The following is a 19,396-nucleotide window of genomic DNA, read 5'->3' on the forward strand; positions in this document are numbered from 1 at the left end:
AATGTAAAGTACAAGGAATCCACTAGGAAGGACTAATCCCTACCTGCACTTTCTAATCGCACATGCAAGCTGAACACAGGCCTTGGATCACATGTGTGGCCTTGTGTTTGAATTACACAAACACTACCAGGTGAGCCATCATCGTACTCACCACAATTAATGATAAACATAAATCATATTTAAAACAATATTATTCTTTTAAGCTATGAAAGATGGTTTACATATGATGTCATGTGAGTCCATCAGCATACATGATCTTTCCACTTATTTCTTTGGTTGATATCTTAAGAAACATTGATCCTTCGACACACTCGAGCTTCTGTATAGACAACGCCCGGTTGGCAATAATATCCTTCATCTGGGGCACAATGTTCATCAAGAGAGCATACACACAATCCATCAAGTGCACAACCCTTACTTTCAATCACCACCGTAGCCCCACGTAAACCCAAGATCCCATCCGTCCACTCGGAAGAAAACAACCCATCAGGATCATACCTGGCCATTGCAGCCACAAACATGTCTCCTTTAGACCCATACTTAGCTCTTGCTCCTAGAAACCCAATGTTTCTGTTCTTCCCCCAATGAGGCAATCCATTGTATTTGAACAATGCCATTTGCTCAATCTCTTCCAAGACATCTTCATTAAGCCGAGGAGTGGCAGGAGTGCGAGATCTGTAATAGGTTATGTCGATATCAAGAGAGTCATCTACCTTCCCAAGATAGGCCGTAGAGTTTCGGACGAATCTCATCAAGAATCCACTGTATAATTCAGTGCCACAGAGAGCTGTAGGGTACATGTCTCTTAGTTCCTTCACATCAGTGAAGAAGTTAGTCACATTGGTTAAGGGTATGCTAAAGGTCATTTGCTGAAAGAAGAGCCCTTGGATTCTTGGGTCCCACCCACAAGCCGTGAACAATCCATCATCACCACCGTTTAGACATGACCCTGATTAATAAACACATATCAAAATGTTAATCATCAGTGTCCATACAAATAGGGTCACATGGAGGTGATTAAATGGTAAAAGATCTAGCAACAAGTTCAATGCAATACATGGGTGAGATTTCATTAGAATGAATATTTTCTCCAAAGAAGAGAACTTTTGTTACCAAACAGCATAATGAGACTACAATGCTAACAAGTCTTATTTAATTAATAAGAGAGTAAGAAAATTCTAATATTAATGAAAATACTTAAATAACTTAGATTTGTTTTACTGAAGCAGATTGAGTCCTGGATCATAATCTGTCAAGATATATAGGAGTTTGTGGGGCCCACCATAATGTATGTGTTTTATTCCCACTGTCCATCCATTTTTTCAGATTAATTTAGGTTTTTTTTTTTTTTTTTTTTTCTTTTTCTCTTTCTTTTTTTGGGTTAGCTTGTTAGTACACAACCATGTCAGTACACACACTCCATGTTAGCCACCCCCACTAGGGATCGATACCAAGACCTCAAGTGTTGAAACGAGGTATCTCCACTCAGTTTGCCACTTGAGCTATGGATCTGGGTGTACAGATTAATTTAGGTTATGAGCCCAAAAATGAGGTACATCCAATGCTCGAGTGGACCGCGCCATGGGAAATGGAGGTGATAATGACACCCAGGCCTGTCATGATATTTATTTGCCATCCAACCTGTTCTTAACGCCATATAGGATGAAGATTTAAAACACAATTATCAGCTTGATCCAAAACTTCTGCAGCTCCCACGAAGTTTTTAATGGTGGGCGTTCAATCCCCACTGTGTGGTCTACTTGAGCCTTTGATCTGCCTCATTTTTGGGTTAATATCCTCACCAAATGGACGGACACTGTGGATAAAACCCATACATCATGGTGGGCATCACAGAGCCATGCCTGGATGGATTATCGTCAGCTGCACGCATGATGTAATCCGCTTCCTTTTTACTAAACCAGTGGTACCTTGGTCATTAATTAAAGGCTTAACGGAAAATAAAATCAGGGCAACTAAAAACTAATAGTAACTTATTAATTATGTGTCTGACCATGGGGTCCCACACATGTGCTCATCTGGGGCCCACATGTGGGACATACGGGACCAGTTTGTATGAACAATTGGGATTATTTTGATATATGCATCCCCCATTCCAAAGTGGAGGCCGTGGATGGTTTCGATTGATGAAAAATGGCCCCCACATGTACATAAACCCCACACATCAATGGTTGGGACCATACATTCATTGTCGTGAAAACATTGCGTGGAAATGAGATTGTAGAAGTATGAGTTTGAAAGAGTTTTTCATGTACAACCTGCAGCCTGCATCTTGCTATGATTTCCTATCACTGGATAACCTGTGAATTCCAAAATGCTTCTGGGGCTATTCTTCAGGCCCATGCCTGTCTCAAGTAATGTTGTAACTTGGACTCTGGACTGCACGCATTTACCGTAAGAATGTTGGGTCGCCTCAAATACTTCTTCTGTAAAATGAAGGAAAGTCATGGGTTAGTAAAACTAAAATGGGTGAAACCAAAAGGTGTTCCTGACCGTTGGATGAGCTAAGGACCAGAGTCCATGAGAAAAAGGGATCTCATTCAAGCTGGTCTGGGCCCATCAGCACTGTTAACATGTCTGGGCTGTTAGGTGGACTGAAACTCAGGTGTGCTTATGTGGGCTGGGCTTAGACAGCTGAGCCCAACTGCAAACCTCAGGGTCCATTTGGATTAACCATCGAAGAGGTTTTTGATGTCCAAACAATGTTTCAGACAAACCCCAATATGTTTTATAGATTACGGGATGCATTTGACAAATCCTCTTTCATAGGCTAATACATACTTTAGCAAAATAGGCTAAAATGCTACATTGATGAAACCATTTTAACCTATTGAAAAAGTAGTAGACGTGAAAACTCTGTAGAAACTTCATTTGCGAAACTACGTACAAACGGTGGTTGTGTGTTGGCGTCACCAAGTTCTGTGTGCTCTAGCATAATTTATGTGTTATATCAACACCGGCCATTTATTTTGAGAGAGCATTTTAAGGCATGAAAAAATGAGGTAGATCCAAAGCTTAAGTGGACCACATCACACAAAATAGTGGAGACAATGATGAACACCTTTAAAACCTTCCCGAGGCCTACCATGATATTTATTTGCCATTTAAACTGTTTATAAGGGCAAACACAAATATCTGATTAATCCAAAACTTCTGTGGCCCCCAATGGTAGGTGTTCAATCCCCATTGCTTTCTGTTGTGTGGTCCAGCTGAGCTTTGAATCTGACATATCTTTGTGCTCATTTTCCAAAATGATCTCACAGAATGAATGGGCAGCGTGGATATAAAACATACATCATGAGGATGCTAATTGCGTACTGAGTAAATCAGCACACTAAGCGTACCAAGTAAACTCTGCGGGGTCTACCATGATTTACATATTTTATCTACCCTATCCATACATTTTAACAGATAATTTTATGGCTCTAGCCCAAAAACGAAGTATATCGAAATCTCAAGTGGTCCTCACCACGGGAACAGTGTGAATTGAAATTCTACCATCGAAAAATTCTTGGGGGCCACAAAAGTTTTGGATCAATCTATTATTTGTGTTTTCCCTTCATCCATGTCTTTGTGATCTTATGAACAGGTTGGATGACAAATAAACATCACTGTGGGCCCTACCAAGGTTTCAACAGTGGAGGTCATTATTCCCACTGTTTCGTGGGGTGTGGTCCATTGGAGCTTTGGGCATGATTCAATTTTTGGCTCAACCACTAAAATGAGCTGGAAAAAACGGATGGATGCCGTGTATAACCTACAAACATTCACGGTAGGCCCAACTCAGTACGATAAAAGCATACTGAGAGTACTGTAACTTATAGTCATCCTAGCTGAAATGGGTCATTTGGACAGTTCAATCATTGATCTGAACTGTCCATCACGTCCCTAACACATTTCATGCACAACCATGTGAAAATCGTATGCTGATTGTGTACTAAATCGCTCATACTAATTATCGAGGTTGTCTTATCCCATACGCGTATGGAGGCAAATACTGTTGCTGATGCTGTAGGCGGTAGGGGTAGTGTTGGCCAGTCGAACAGAGCCTACAATTCTTCCACGGATCTTCCCTCTCCTATTTTTGGTCTCCTCTTCCTTGATAGAGTTGTCCCGGGGAATTTAATTAAGAGAGGGCTAGACGTTGCGCTTTCGTTTTCGTTCTCTCTCGGGCTTATTTCCCTTTTTGTTTATGGGCTCTCACGAATCTGCTTTGTAGAGCCTTCTCCAATCTATGAAATAGCTTTTCAAAAAAAAAAAAACACTCTTTGTGCTACTCCATGAGGCCCACCAAACTTTCATCCATTTTACCATCCTTTTTCTAAGCCATGGATCGAATGGTTACGATTGCCTAACAAATATATGGGTCAAATCTTGACCATCAATATTAAATGCTACTGGTCATATGGCTAAGATTGTTGGATCAGTGCAATGTTTGCATGGTAGCCCATGAAATGAGTGCTGAACCAAATGAACAGTCTAGATCAACGGACGGAATGTCAAAATATCCCGCTACAACTAGGAGTACTGTAGCTTATAGTGCACCGAGAGCACCGGAGCATTTCTCATTTCGTTATTGTGACTTTTTGTTGTTATTTGGCACGCATGAACACAAATGTGAGATTTAGACCGTTCATCTAATGGATCCTACCATGGATGGGCCATATTCCAGAAATGACACAGATCATACGATCCTACCCATGGGTTAGAATCCTTTGTCTATTGAATGATGACCGTTGCTTGGACTTCTTTCCAATCCATGATACACCCAACAGATGAGCGGTCAGGATAACTTCTACTCTCTGAAACAATCAAGCAAAAACAAACCTATTCCGCGAGTGGCCACGATGAGCAGTGATAGCTGTGATCTGAACCCTGTGAAATCATTCTCGCCATTTCCAACCGTGCTTATGGGGACACGGACGTCGTCTCTATATACCACCCTAGCTTGTGAAGGATACCAAGTTAGGTCACCGAATTCGGTTGTCGCCCCAAAGGTGGCAATGGTGGACTCAAAAGCAGTGTCTGCCAAGACCCTATTGGTGATGGACCGTTTGAACATGGGCTGCAGTTGAAGAGTCACCTACAGAAATAATTCATACCATAGATTAGCTAGTTTTTATGGCCCATCCAAGTCAACTTGTTTGAGTCCTTAGTTGACTCAGTTTTCAAACGATGGTTATAACATCTGCGCTGCTCATTAGGTGGGTCACTGATGAGGTAGTTCCCTATCAGTGATTCTCATGGTTAGGCCCACCTGCTGGTCATCAGGCTTTCGGATTGAAATATTCCACCTGCGGCCCTAGGCTTAAAATTTAAGCCTGTTCATTAATCAGGTTTGGACCATTTAGGGTGTCAAGGGGGCATTATTTTTCCATATATCTAGCATGGTGGGGCATATGTAATGAACAAGACATCTTGCACAAAAAAGTACGCCCAGCCATACCTGGCAATGGGCCGGGCATCAACACTAGAGCTGGGCATCGAGTCGAGTTGGATCGAGTTAGAGCTAACCCAACTCAATCTGGTTTTGAAATAGGCTTGACCCGAACTCGACCAAACTCATTATCGAGTCCAGCATGCTTGACCCGATCCGAGTCCAGGTCTAGCCTAGACTAATCACAAATGCCGAGTCGGGTCGGGTGCAGCGGGTATCCACATGTTGAAATCACAACTCAAAACCTATATTCACTTGCTTGAATTACCTCTTCATCAGCTACATGGCATCTCATATTTGAAACGTCATATATGGGGTTATATATAAATATATATATATATATATATATATATATATATATATATATATATATATATATATATATATATATATATATAGAGTGAGTTAGTACCGAGTTGGATTTCAGGTTGGGTCGAGTTACTAGGTGACTTGGATTCGACATGGTTTGAGTTAGGATTGGACAAAATCAACTCAATTCGGATTGACTCACCCACTTGGTTTGGATCGAGCCGAACAAGTCGAGTTTGCTGAGTCGAGTCATCCCATGTCCAGATCTAATCAACACATTACGGTGGGATGCTTGGAAAAAGATTCCACATAACTTCGGTGAAAACATTAATTCCCGTTGAATCATTTCTCATATGTGCGTGTTGGCCAGGCAGAATCAATATTTTGAGTCAGCCTGGGCCAGTTCAAAATCTAGGACTAAGCAAACCCCCGGCCGGCGCTGCCATTTGTTCAAAAAAGTCGATGGCTAGGCAATGTCAATATTATTAGAATGGTGAGGAACGTCCATGTATAGTTCTTTATATTTTATCAAAGAGGAATGATCAACACAAACGCCCACACAGGCCACGTTGTACACGTGTATAGAATATGGGACATCCATCAAGCAGGCCTCAGAGTGACCATTTCTTTGCTCAGAAATAGGACTGTCCTACTCATCAGTTGGCCAAATATTTAGTTATGCTTAATATGGACCGCTAGTTAAATATTTTTTTACACTATCCACTTTCTTGTAAGTATGTGGTCCACATGGTGAGTGGACCAGCACCATTTCTGGATCAAAGGATGGCTACCTTTGGGATCAGGGAGAGAAATTATGAGTTTACTGACCCCATGCACGTTCCATTTCTCCTAAATTCTTTTTTTTTTTTTCCTCCTAAATTCCACTAGATCTCATTTCAAGTAATCCCATAATAGGTTCACTTGAAAGCTGTCTAGGTCCTATTTACTTTGTTTGTTGGGTCCATAGGAATTCCTTTCGATTAAGTAGGAATGGATTTTGATATGCTATCAAAACGGTTAACCCCATCGATAAACCTTTTACATCAAAATTCAAACTATTCTTCCACTCCAGTTAGTAGAGAAGCTGTTGCCACTCTTCCAACTGATGAAGAAGAGTCGAGAGGTTCCAACGGATCTAAACGAGATAGATATTGCATACGTGTTCCACATCGACACAGGCAAATGCTGGCGCATACCGAACGACTCAGCTGCAACGCCACTTGCCAGTGACCCAGGGTTATAGGAATCCCCTTAACCCCAAATCTGTGGGGCCATGGTGATGCTAGAGCTGAGAGCAGATCACATACTGAGTAATGTATGTGTGCGGTTCGTTCATCTATTGGGAATTGAATGTCTACTGTTGAAAACTTCAATGGGGCTATGGAAGTATTAGATCAAGCTGATATTTGTGTTTTCCTTTTATCTAGGTCTGATCTTATGAACAGGTGGGATGACAAATAAACATCATTGTAAGCTTTAGAAAGGTTTGATGGTCATTATCTCCACGGTTTCCTGTGGTTTGGCTCACTTGAGCCTTTGATATGCTTCAATTTTTGTATCATTTCCTAAAATGAGTTGGAAAATCCAATGGATGGTGTGGATAAGATGCATACATCATCATAGAACGGTGACCCCAAATATGTAGGGCCATGGTGATGTTTGTCATTCTATTCGGCCCATCTGTTTAGCTAATATTATTTTAGGACATAAACCTATATATAAAACATGTCAAAAACTAAAGTAGGCTACACCACAAGAAATAAAAGTGCTTGAGCGCTCCCTTGGTGAAAATTTTTTTGATCCCACAAGTTTTAAATCAAGTTGGGAATCACCTTCTCAGCAGTCCACGGCATGTAAACATCAAGGTGGGCATGGGAAGGTTTCAATGGTGGGTGTTGTTCACTGTTTCCAAAGGCGTGGCCACTTGATAATGATATTCTCACGTTTGGGCTCATGTCCGGCCAGATTTGGCTAAAAGAATAGATGAAGTGGATAAAACAAACATTAAGTTTGCCCGATCTAGGGGTTATATGCAAGTGACCTGCATGGAATAAATAAATTGCATTATGTTCTTTTCTAATCTAACATGAATCTAACTTGACGGGGCGTGGATTAGGTGGTGTTGCCCAAACCACCCATGTGGTGATGTGTTGCGCGATGTGAGCCCACCTGGATATATGTGTTTTATATCCACGCCGTTCATCGTTTTGCCAGCTCATTTTCGAAAATTGGAAGCTGATCCAGTAGACCACACTACAGGAAATGGTGGGGATAATGACACTCACTGTAGAAGATTTTGTAGGGTCCCCATCCAACCTGTTGATAAGGTCACACAGGCCTGGAAAACGTAAATTGATTCAAAACTTTTGTGGCCCTTAAAGAAGTTTTTTATAGTGGGAATTCAATCACCAATGTTTCCTGTAGTGTGGTCCACTTATATTTTTGATCTGCTTCATTTTTTGTTTCATAACCTAAAATGAGTTGATGAAACGAATGGACGGCCTGGATATAAAAGATATACACCATGGTGCACCTACAGCACCAACACATGATCACAACACCCAACATCACCTGATCCACGTCCAACTTGAAGGCGACCTAGCTAATTCCATTCATAGTGGGACCCACAAATTTGATGGTACCTTATGAGTTTATCTTTCTTGATTATCAATAATCGTACCTGAGAAATGACGCCTAGAACACCCAGAGAAACTTTGGCTGCTAAAAGGTCTGGATCATCTTCTCCAAGGTCCACGATCCTTGCATAATAGCCGTTGATGGACTCATTACTTGGTACAACGAGCCTCATCCCCACAACATACTCATGCACGGCTGAGCCCTTCCCAAAAAGCGAGCTTCCATGCGACCCCGTGCTTATCAAGCCACCCAAGGTCACACCTAGCCAATAGGGCGAAGGTGGGACCGCCAGGTCAATCTGAGCTGCGGCATCGATGAGCGCACGCAGGGTGATCCCACTTTCCACGGTCATGCGCATGAGGGTCGAGTCCACGCTCACCACGTGGTTCAACCGCATGGTGCTTATGGCCAAACCAGCTCCACTGGGGCCGCCTGGGCACGATAGCTTTGGAATGCTGTGGGAGTAGACGCTGACCGCTTTCATCTTTTGCTTGTTCATGGATGCATTTGAGACTACGACGAGCAGTTCACTCTCGTTGGCTGGATATGCGACGGAGGCTACTTGGCAGGTGGTCCAGTCAGGGAAGGAACCATAGCCATTGGTCACGGTGCAATTGCTGTTCCCTGACGTGCACTTGATGACCGGGCCCGGTGGGGAGGCGGACACACCAATGTGGGTCCAGATGGCCAGTAAGGCCACTGCCATGGGTGCAACCATGCATGATAATGCAACCATCTTAGGGACGAATGGTTTTGCGACTTAAAAGAGGAAATATCGAAAGGAGAAGAGTCTTTATAGAGGAGAAATGCTTGAGTGCTTGTAGTTGCATTAGAGAGTCCTATCCATTGATCTGGACTGTTAATTAGATCCGACACATATTTGATGGACTATGGTGCAAACATCCCACCGACCTGACAAATGTTAACATTTGATATGGTCCTTAACATGGACGGTTGTGATTGTTTACACAAGAATGGTCAAATAAATAGTTCGATCCATTTATTTATTAGGGATTATCATTGATTGCTTATGATTCTCGCTTGTGCTACGCAATCGTAACCATCCATCCATTACTTGGAAAAAGGATTGCTAAAGAAGTAAGGCCAAACTAAGGGTGGATCGATTAATCTCATGAGTGCCATTTCTGCCTGGTAGGCCATGAAATATGTTCTAGTCCTAATGGACAGTTCAGATCAAACGATTGGACTGTCTAAGTGACCTTATGCAATTAGGTGCACTGTAAACACTAGAAGTATTTCGTTGATGGGGTGCATGGATTGACAAGATTAGCTTGACAATTTGCATGGTCAACGTCTAGAAGTATGACCAGCTAGGGTGGTTTCAATCAATCCTCCCTCATCAACGTCTAGAAGTATGACCAGCTAGGGTGGTTTCAATCAATCCTCCCTTGAAAAAAAATACGAGGGTTTTAGATCGTACTATCCTTGTCGTTTTGCAAATTTTTGAAAAAGAAGTAAAGTTTAAAATATTTCAAGGATAGTTTTATTTATTTATTTGTTTATTTATTTTTGTAAACACTAGTCTACTTGAATAACTTGTGACTGAAGTCGACAACGGGAAACACTCGCTTGCAACTCAGCAAAACAAGGGAAGAAAAGAATCCCAAATAGAGAAAACTGGCAACCATATCGCAAGGAATGTTGCATTTCCATTCAAGAGGAAAAGAAATTCTAACAAACTAGTAGTTTGGCTGCCAATTACAAAAAAAAACTTTCAAACCTTGAACTAGAAATAACCAGCAAAATCCCTCTAACTCAACTTCACCACGGACAGGGCACCATTACCCTTATATGTTGCTTGGATACATAAATACCCTAACCTTACTTCCCATGGATTTGGGGGGCAAGTTGGATTTGAACTGAGCCCGCACAATCCCAGAATTCCTGTGCGGGCGGGTGACCTTCCCCCAAATGCACCTATAATGAGAACCGTCCTTCTTGACCTTGGCCTTGTAGATGTACGTCATCCTCTTGCCGCAGTACCAGGTCACCTCCTCCTCCGTATTCAAGCCCTTAATCTGAACCAGAGATGTCAATGGGTACTGGTTCGACTTCGATCTCTTTTATCCGGGAATCGTTCCTCGCACGTACAGCCTGACACGCTCGCCCTGGCGCCCTTTCACCATTTTCGCTGCAGAGGGTTTTGCCAAAAGAAAAACAGGTGCAAAAAAATCCTAGAAGGCGCAGAGATTTCAAGGATAATTATCTGATAGGTTTTTTAAATTTTTTCAGATCAAATTGCCTGTCTTTAAAGTTGCTCTGTATGATTTTAAGTAAAGAAGAAATTACGTAGTATCAAATTCCATGGAAATGATGTGGACATGATTTGTTATTAGGCCTACTAGAACCTATATCCAATCCGTTCATTTTCTTTGTAACTTTCTATTTATATGAGAAGATGCTAACTTCTTTATGACATGATCTCCGTATGACATACAAAACCTGATAACTTATAATGATGTTCGTTTGGTATCAACTATTTTTTAATGATGTGGCCAATGTGACTGGCAGATGTTGATGATGTTTCGAACCATGACCTTTCATGAAACTCTGAAATTAATGATTGGAGTGTGGATTCCATACATAAGTGATGGTGGACTCCACAACTGGTGTACGAATGCCCTTGTAATGTTAAGGGTCAGGGTCGAGGTCGTCATGTGCTAACGGTCGATGTTGTCTTTTACTAAGAGTCAAGGTTGTCATGCATTATGTTGAGGGTCAAATGTTGCATATTAGACCCCATTTATTACCTAGATTTAGGAGCATGATACTGTTTAATGCCCTGCTTTAACCATGTTTGTGATGCAAGGTGTGTTTAGGAGTTTGAACTACAAAAGGGTGCTAAAAGCATGAAATTAACGCTCTGATGACACCAAGGCAAGGGACGGACTCTAGGGGATCAAGATCGAGGATTTACACGCCAGAAATCAGAGAAATTCCAGCCATTCACCTTAAACAGGCCTAAAAGACGTCTAGAATGCAAGATTACAGGGTTCCCACCATCTAATCGGCTCAAAACTTTACACAGGGCCTGAGGACTCTAAATTAACTGTACACATCGAATTTTAGCTAGTAGATCCCTCTGGAAGTGGCCCGATGGACAGATCAGCCCATAAACTATTGATTTCGGGCCCACCTATTATCCGGATATGCTTCAAAATTGGTCTTGACGGGTTAAATGATATGACAGAATGGATGGACGAAGCGGATCTATCAAAACATCACAGTGAGACCCATGTACATGGCATGAGTGTGCATGGCACATGTGCACAAGATGTGCACCGAACCAGGGGAATCGGTCAGCATACGCTGACCTGACTTCCAGCCTTCGAAAATGGCAATTGTCGTTTCTGCTGCTGTAACCGACGCAGGAGGTTCCTTTGCGGAAGCCGGTGGGCCACCATCATGGCCCACATAAACAATCTGAACCGTCCATCATGCAGAGGGGTAAAAAAAGGTCAAACATATGTTGACCGTGTGTAATCCTACATGCGTACGTGCCAGCCACAGCGACTACAAACAGACTGCCCTGCAATGTTCAAAACAATTATAACATGACTAATTCAGTGGACCGCATCAAAAGCAATCCAAAAGCAGTCATTTCTGACCGAAATTTCAAGAGGAATCCGGTGGACGAAATGGATTTCTCAAAACAAAATTGAAGTGGGCCCCACCGACTTCAACAACGAACCCATCTTACGCAGGCCCTGTTTTCCGCGTCCGGACGAGTCCGGGATTTGTGGGGAGTAGTGGGTCACAATCGTTAATCGTTTGAGTGATCCAGACCGTCCAATGTGTCCACAGGGAGGCCAATACCCTAGCCAAGATTTCAGAATTGACAGATAGGTTGATATCGCGCCGCAAATATGCTCCAAACATAAGACGTTTTGCGCTTTCACTGCGCATGCGAACTCTGCTGCGTAAACAGCTTTCATCCAATTTCCACCAACTCCAGCTCTTTCCACTTGTGCGTGAGAGCTTTTTAACGACGGTAGCAGCCTATAAAAGAAAGAGGAAAGTGAGAGAGAGGGATCTTCTAACGTGAGAGAGAGAGAGAATTGTTTAAGAGTTTTTATTTCTTATTTGTTTGTTTTTATGATTTTTTAGAGATTTATCCCACTCATGTCGGGCTAAACCTCTTAGCTAGGGCTAAGAGGTGAAGCTTGTGGCGTGATGGGACTGATTCTACGACTTTGATTCATGCCATGAACTATGTTGATTCTAGTTTTGAATAATAGGAATATTTTCAGTTTTTAATGGTTTGTTGTGACTGAAATTATAATAGATCTGCGATGACTTTAAGTATTCCTATTCTATTATTGTGATTACGCAGTTAAGAGGTCCTGTTGTTCACCATCGTCTCCTGGGCATGGTTAGATGACGGCACCCTTCCTACTGTTCATACATCACTCAGATTGACTGTAAATTGGTTTAATTCTATTGTTTGCTTTGTCTCATGGGCATGGTTTTGTGATGGAATCCATTCTAATTTACACCTATCTGATCTCTTGAAAACTAGATTAGATGAAGTTCAGAATTGATTTTCAGGTTATATCTTCCAACTGGATGAAGATGGGACTCAAAGTCCAGTTGAGTTCATGAATCGACCGTAGATCTCCCTGATCTCTACAAGTGGATCCTCTGAATCCCTAGTTTCCTTCCTCTGAATTCCTTAAGTTTTAGATTAGTATTTCACTATTATTCCTCAAAATCATTCGATTTAGATTTCATCTTAAATCTAATTCTAGTTCTAGTGAGTTTTAGATTACGTACAGGTTTCAATCCCTTGGGATTCGACCTCGGTCTCACCGAGTTTATTACTACATCACAACCCTATACATGGGAAGTGAACAAGTTTTTGGCGCCGTTACCGGGGATTGACGGTTACGATTCTTTGAAATTAATTAGTTTTAGAATTAGTTTGTGTAACACCTTGAAAATCGGGGGTCGTGCATACGCTCGACTCCCGAGTTCTCGGGGTCACTTGTAATTGGTTTTCATTAATATGCAATTAATCTATGTTTAAATGCGCAGCCTGGAGTTCCTGGAACATGAAGCACAAATGCACCTGCCGACTGAAATGAAAGAGAACAAGCATACATATATATATACACACATATACATGACCAAGAAAAATATAAAGGGTCACACATGGTGTCACCCAACAAAACCACAAAAGAATAATATGTCAAAAAGGAATAAAGCTAAGCTCTCTGCGCAGCGATCCAACGACCCATCTACTGATCCGACGGGGTCCTTCTCATCAACTGGAAGTAAGGGAACTCGTCCTCCTCCTCGAGGTTCGCATCGCCAGGCTCCATGAAATCTGTATCACCTGCATCTATAAACGGGTCTGGTTGGTGTTTTAAAACACTGTCCCAGAGTGGGAGTGAGTGATCAACTCAGTGGGTGCTATTAGTCTTAAGTCGCAATAAGGATCAATTATAATAAGAATTTAATGAAAAGCAATCAATCATAAACATCTATCTAGTCTTGTTAATGTGCATGGATGCAGGATGATATGATGTATGCCCTCACCACAACGCTCCCTCGTGCGACAACATCTAACGATCGCCAATACCAATACTCCCTCAGTGCGACCTCGACTGCCGAGTCGCCAACCTAGCTAATGCCATGCAATGATGATGTTAACCGGGTTCTTAGTTAAGTCCATTCATCCAGCAGATTTGAGAATCTGATACACCCTACGTATCAAATGTCCTGAACTAGTTGCGAGGCCAAGACCCCCCAATGTGTGAGGTCGAGACCCCGCGATCCTTGACCCCATCGGGTTTTTTCCATCCCCGACTTCAAGCACATGGGGGGTGCTGAATGTGGGGTCGCTCGCGGTCACTACGGGGAGGCGCGTCACCCCAGCGTAGGCCGACAGCTTGGACATAGTGTCCCATTCCACCATGCCCGGCTCACGAGACTATGGATCAATATTCCAACCGGTATCGATATGCTACAACGGTGGTAGGGTGTTCCAGTTTTCATACATATGTGAGCAAACAAGGTTAAAAACCAGGTGGGTCAGCCAGTGGGCTAAACCGCACCAGCCCAGGCAAGTATGTGGCGGAACGACATCGGGTACAAGCGACCCATGTAGCCTAACTACTGTCGCCCACACGTACTCGCCCAAACCGATGAGTTTAGCCTCAAGGTGGTCCTACCAATGGAACCACCTTCGCTCTCCTCATGTTCCAGACCAACCCCAAGGGTAGGAATAGTGATTCATAGCATGCCAACTACTAATGTACCATCAAACATATTCAACACCATGTTCTCATGTTGCTCAATATACAATTCAAATTTTCCTATAAGCAAATCATTAATATTATAAATAAAGTGTATGTGTGTGGTGTGGGTTATTGAGGAAGTTAACACTTCCTCCATGTTGAGAAATCATATACACAAGAGTAATGAAATCATACAAAATATGAAGCAACAACGTATAAAAATCAACACGGCATGAGCATATGATCATCCATACATCAAATCATGTGAGAAACATAAACGACATCATGAGAGAGAGAGTCAAACATATAAATCCATACCATTTCAACTAACATACAATTCCTAGGATTTCCTAGGCTTTCAAAAATAACATCCAAGCACTCAAAATCATTAATCTCGTATTAAAATTGGTGCTAGGTCACCTAAAAGTAATAGTTCGCACCTTAAGGGGAGATTTTCATTCTTTAAGATCTTAGGGTTTGGGGATTTGGGTAAAACCACCATTTCCTAAATCAAAATTAAGAAAGACAACATTAATGCCTAGAAATCTACAATAAGTTGCTCTATTGAAGGGAAATATACCATTCTTACCTCCGCTTCTTGGCATGGGTGGGTTTGGTGGAGGTTTCCTTGGAGAATGGGTAGAGAGTTATAAGGTTGAGCTTCCTTGGGCCCCACCTCCTACCACATACTCCTTTCCTTTCTTCTTCCTCTCTCTTTCTCCTCCTTTCTCCTCTTTCTCTTCTCCCTTTTCTCTCTTCTCTCCTTCCTTCTCTAGGGCAAATTCGTATGGGGAGAGAGGTGCCCCAAATGAGGCCCTTTTATAATGCCAAATTTGGTGACAATGGCCCCAAGTGTTGGGTTTTTACTATACTAGACCTATGAGAGGGTCTTTCTCTCCTCTAGGGCCCACAATGAGGTATACAAGTCAATATACACCACAGGATAGCTAGCCCTAATGATGATCTATGTATGGATATGATCGGCCCGCCATTTGGATGCGCCGATCGACAGATATGATAAGAAGTCTGTTCAACGGTCACCGATGGTCGATCGGGGCCGCGACTATACGGATATGAGCAGGAAAATATCCTTACTCCATGGGTAAAGTTTGGTCGCAAACCGACGGTCCGAAATCCTCAACTTTGCATAAGAGTGGACGACTCAATTCACTTAAGTTCCAACTCCTTCCTTTAGGGTATTTGCACTTCTCATGCACCTGTCCTTTAGCTCAAGTTGACCGGTTCTGGGCAGTACCCAGGTCTGATTCCCGCGATGGACGTCAAGCCCAATGAGATGGACATTATTCTATAGTTTTGGAACTAGTGGTCCACCAACGAGCGGTCTAGAGCTTGTTTGGAGAATCGGGGCAGTTCTGGTGGCCCTCTAACCATGAAATTTATAGGATATGTGTTTCTTGGCCCGATGAAGGGCCATGCAAAATTTGAGAATGATCAGATATGGGGTTTGGTCGCACGGGGCTGATTCGCGATCAACGGTCACTGTGCCACGATCGGGACCCAGATTTTTGTGGGCGGGTGTAGAAAAATACATTAGACCCTTATCGTAAATTATGAAGAAATCTGATGGCTGAAATGTCTAAATTATGAAGAAATCTGATGGCTGAAATGTCTTACATTTTAGTTTTATTTACACGTGCTAGATTCCAATTTTGGCATTGGTGGGGCGCATCTGGCAAGTGTCAGATTACACTTCTGGGTCTCCACTGGGTCCGTGGTCCGCGATGGTCCCTAATCCCAGTGAGATCTATGCTCCCCTCAATTTTTATAATTTTTTGACCTTCCCATGTCACGGTATAGCCCGCACGGGCTGCTGCCAAGTGTAAATGGCCATTTGGCTTGACGGCCCGCACTTGGCCCAATCACAACCCGACTGGTCTACTCTAATGGGCTAATCCTAACTTAATTTAGTTATGGCACCAAACCATGAGTAGTTTAAACGAACGGTCCTGCGACAAATCCTACGAGGACGCCTCAGTACACTGTTCTGGTTGGACGGGACGTTACATGATTAACCGGACTTGTGCGGTTCTTCACTGGTACACCCTGTATAAACTGACATTGAGTGCTAATGGTCATTAAGTAATATTTAGGTTAATTAAATAAAATAAAAATAAAAATAAAAATTGATGGATTTTTGAAAATCTAAAACAGTGAAAATCAAGGACGTTACAGTTTGAGATTAAGATTTTATTAATTTTATTTTTAGAATTTTATTTCTATTGGATTTTTAGAACTAACTTGTTTCCTGTTTTGTAGGATCTTGATATAAACTTCTAATTTGGTAGTTCCTTTTTAATTTCTCTACTTTTTCTATTTTTAGAATTAGGATTTTAGTTTTAGAAACTTTCTTATTCTAGATTTCCTTTTTTGAAACTAACTTTCTATTTTTAGAAATTTTCTATTTATATTTTTTTATTTATTTTAGAAAGGCTTTTTTTCCTTTTTGGAAACTAACCCAACTTTCTTGTTTTGTAGGATTCTGAGATAGGTTTCTAAATTGGTAATTTCTTTCTTAATTTCTTCCTTGCTATTTCTAAATTAGGATTTTTTTTTATAGCAAGTTTCTAATTCTAACTCTTTTAGAATCTAACTTTGTTTCCTAATTTATTTTTAGAAATTTTCTACTTATATATATATATATATATATATATATATATCTATATATTAGAAACTAACCTTCCTATTTTGTAGGCTTTTAAGATAGAAATTTCTAATTCGGTAAGCTCTTTGTCTACTTTCTATTTTTCAGATCTCTTTTAGTAACTTACTTTCTAGTTTAGGACTTTCCTAATTTATTTTAGAAATTTCCACTTTCTTTTTGGAATTTCTTCTTCTAGAAACTAGTTTACTTCTATTTTTCTTTTTAAGGATTTTCTAATTTTAGTCCTTTTTTTTAGAATCTAACTTATTTTGTTTTGTTTTTGCAGGTTTTTAACTTAGGGACTCTAATTTGGTATCTTCTTTCCAACCTTCTTTTTTCTAGATTTTTATTTCCTTTCTTAGGATTAGGTTTCGAATTTAATTGAGGGTCGCAAGTGTTTCATGCCCAAGTGGGCCCGTGATAACACTCGATGTCTCTTGACTGAAAGAGGATTGGTCGAGGGGTTGATTATCCATCGCAGGACCAGACACCACTCGAAATTCCCTGAGTTAATTGAAGTGATGGCTGAAAACCAACCTCTTCTACCCCAACCTAGGGTGGAGGACATTCAGGATGAGAATGAGGTGCATCAAGCACCCCCGCCTCGTACTTTACGAGATTATTTACAACCAGCAGGGGTGAGTACGCCCTCATGCATGATTTTTCTAGAAAATACAGGACATATGGACATCAAGCCAGGGGTTATCCAACTTCTTCCTAAGTTCCATGGGCTTGAATCTGAAGAACCATATTTACATTTGAAAGAGTTTGATGAGATCATAGCCACTTTATATTTTCAAAATGTGTCTGAGGACACAGTCAGGCTGAAACTCTTTCCTTTTTCCTTGAAAGAGAAGGCTAAAACATGGTTACATTCACTGCATCCTAGATCCATTGGCACATGGAATGATATGCAAAGGGAATTTATAAAGAAATTTTTTCTTCATCATAAAACGATTATCCTTAGAAAAGCAATCATGAACTTTACCCAAAAAGAGGATGAAACATTTTACCAATGTTCGTAAAGGTTTAAGGATTTGGTCAGTTCATGCCCACAACACGGCTTTGAAATGTGGCGCATCACAAATTTTTCTACGATAGACTGACATCTTCCATGCACCAAATGGTCGAGACAATGTGTAATGGAGAATTCATTAATAAAAATGTCGACGAGGTATGGGATTACCTCGATAGTCTTGCTGAAAAAACACAATCATGGGATTATTACCCAAAATCGAACACCACGTCTAAGCCGACTCAATCTAAGAAGAAAGGTGGATTGTATCTCTTAAAAGAAGAGGATGATCTCAAGTATAAAGTGACTACGCTCATAAGCAAATTTGAGGCCATGAAAGAAAAGAAGGATAAGGTTAATGAAAGTTTTTGCAGCATCTGTGATTGCAACATTCATACAACTGAAAATTATCCTACAATACCCACCTTTCGAGAAGTGTTGAATAAATAATCCAATGCCGTAAATACTTATCAAAGACCTTTCAATGGACCAACCTCTAATACGTACAATCCTAGTTGGAAAAATCATCTAAACTTTAGTTAGAGAAATGGACAAACTGCTACCCCTCAAAGTTTCTTCAATCAAAATCCAAATAAGGGGAAACCTCAAGAAGAACCGGGTCAAAATTCCATGCAAGAGCTGACCCAGGCAATGCGAGATTTTATGCAAAAGATGGATTCACGTATGACGGTTATAAAAAAGGGGATGCTTCCTGCATAACCGCTCTCCAATCGTAAACCGCAATACGAGATAAGTAATCCCAGCTCTTCAAATCAAATGGAGCACGCTAAATCTTTCACCACTCTTAGGAGTGGGAAGATCATTGATAAAACCCTTCCGGTTAGGCCTGAAAAGCCTCAAGAACTAGAAGAGGACAACAATGATGGATCTAGTGAGGCCCCACAAAAATTAGAACCAGAACTTCTAGAAAAGCAAGTTGCTCCATTTCCCCAACGGTTGGTCGCACCAAAACCTCTTTCTAACTCTCAGGATATCCTAGAGGTGTTGAAACAAGTGAAAGTCAATATTCCTCTACTTGATGTCGTAAAACAGATACC

General features: G+C 41.4%; 1 protein-coding gene, 1 non-coding gene and 1 pseudogene across 2 annotated transcripts; all 3 read right to left on the reverse strand.

Annotated features, from left to right (window-relative positions):
* Nucleotides 1-216: 216 nt before the first annotated feature.
* On the reverse strand, nt 217-9,143 carry LOC131230426 (L-gulonolactone oxidase 2-like). Its single transcript, XM_058226354.1, has 4 exons — nt 8,445-9,143; nt 4,846-5,101; nt 2,277-2,444; nt 217-949 (listed from the first exon to the last, which is right to left on the reverse strand). The coding sequence occupies exons 1-4, from the start codon at nt 9,135-9,137 to the stop codon at nt 285-287; spliced, it is 1,782 nt and encodes a 593-aa protein (XP_058082337.1). The 5' UTR covers nt 9,138-9,143; the 3' UTR covers nt 217-284.
* Nucleotides 9,144-10,049: 906 nt separating this feature from the next.
* LOC131237559 (large ribosomal subunit protein eL33y-like) lies at nt 10,050-10,600 on the reverse strand (annotated as a pseudogene).
* Nucleotides 10,601-18,282: 7,682 nt separating this feature from the next.
* LOC131238422 (small nucleolar RNA R71) lies at nt 18,283-18,389 on the reverse strand. The gene has a single exon (XR_009167832.1). It is a non-coding gene; the product is annotated as a small nucleolar RNA R71 (small nucleolar RNA).
* Between the last annotated feature and the right edge of the window lie 1,007 nt (nt 18,390-19,396).

The sequence above is a fragment of the Magnolia sinica genome, chromosome 2 (genome assembly GCF_029962835.1).
Source record: "Magnolia sinica isolate HGM2019 chromosome 2, MsV1, whole genome shotgun sequence".
NCBI lineage: Eukaryota > Viridiplantae > Streptophyta > Magnoliopsida > Magnoliales > Magnoliaceae > Magnolia > Magnolia sinica.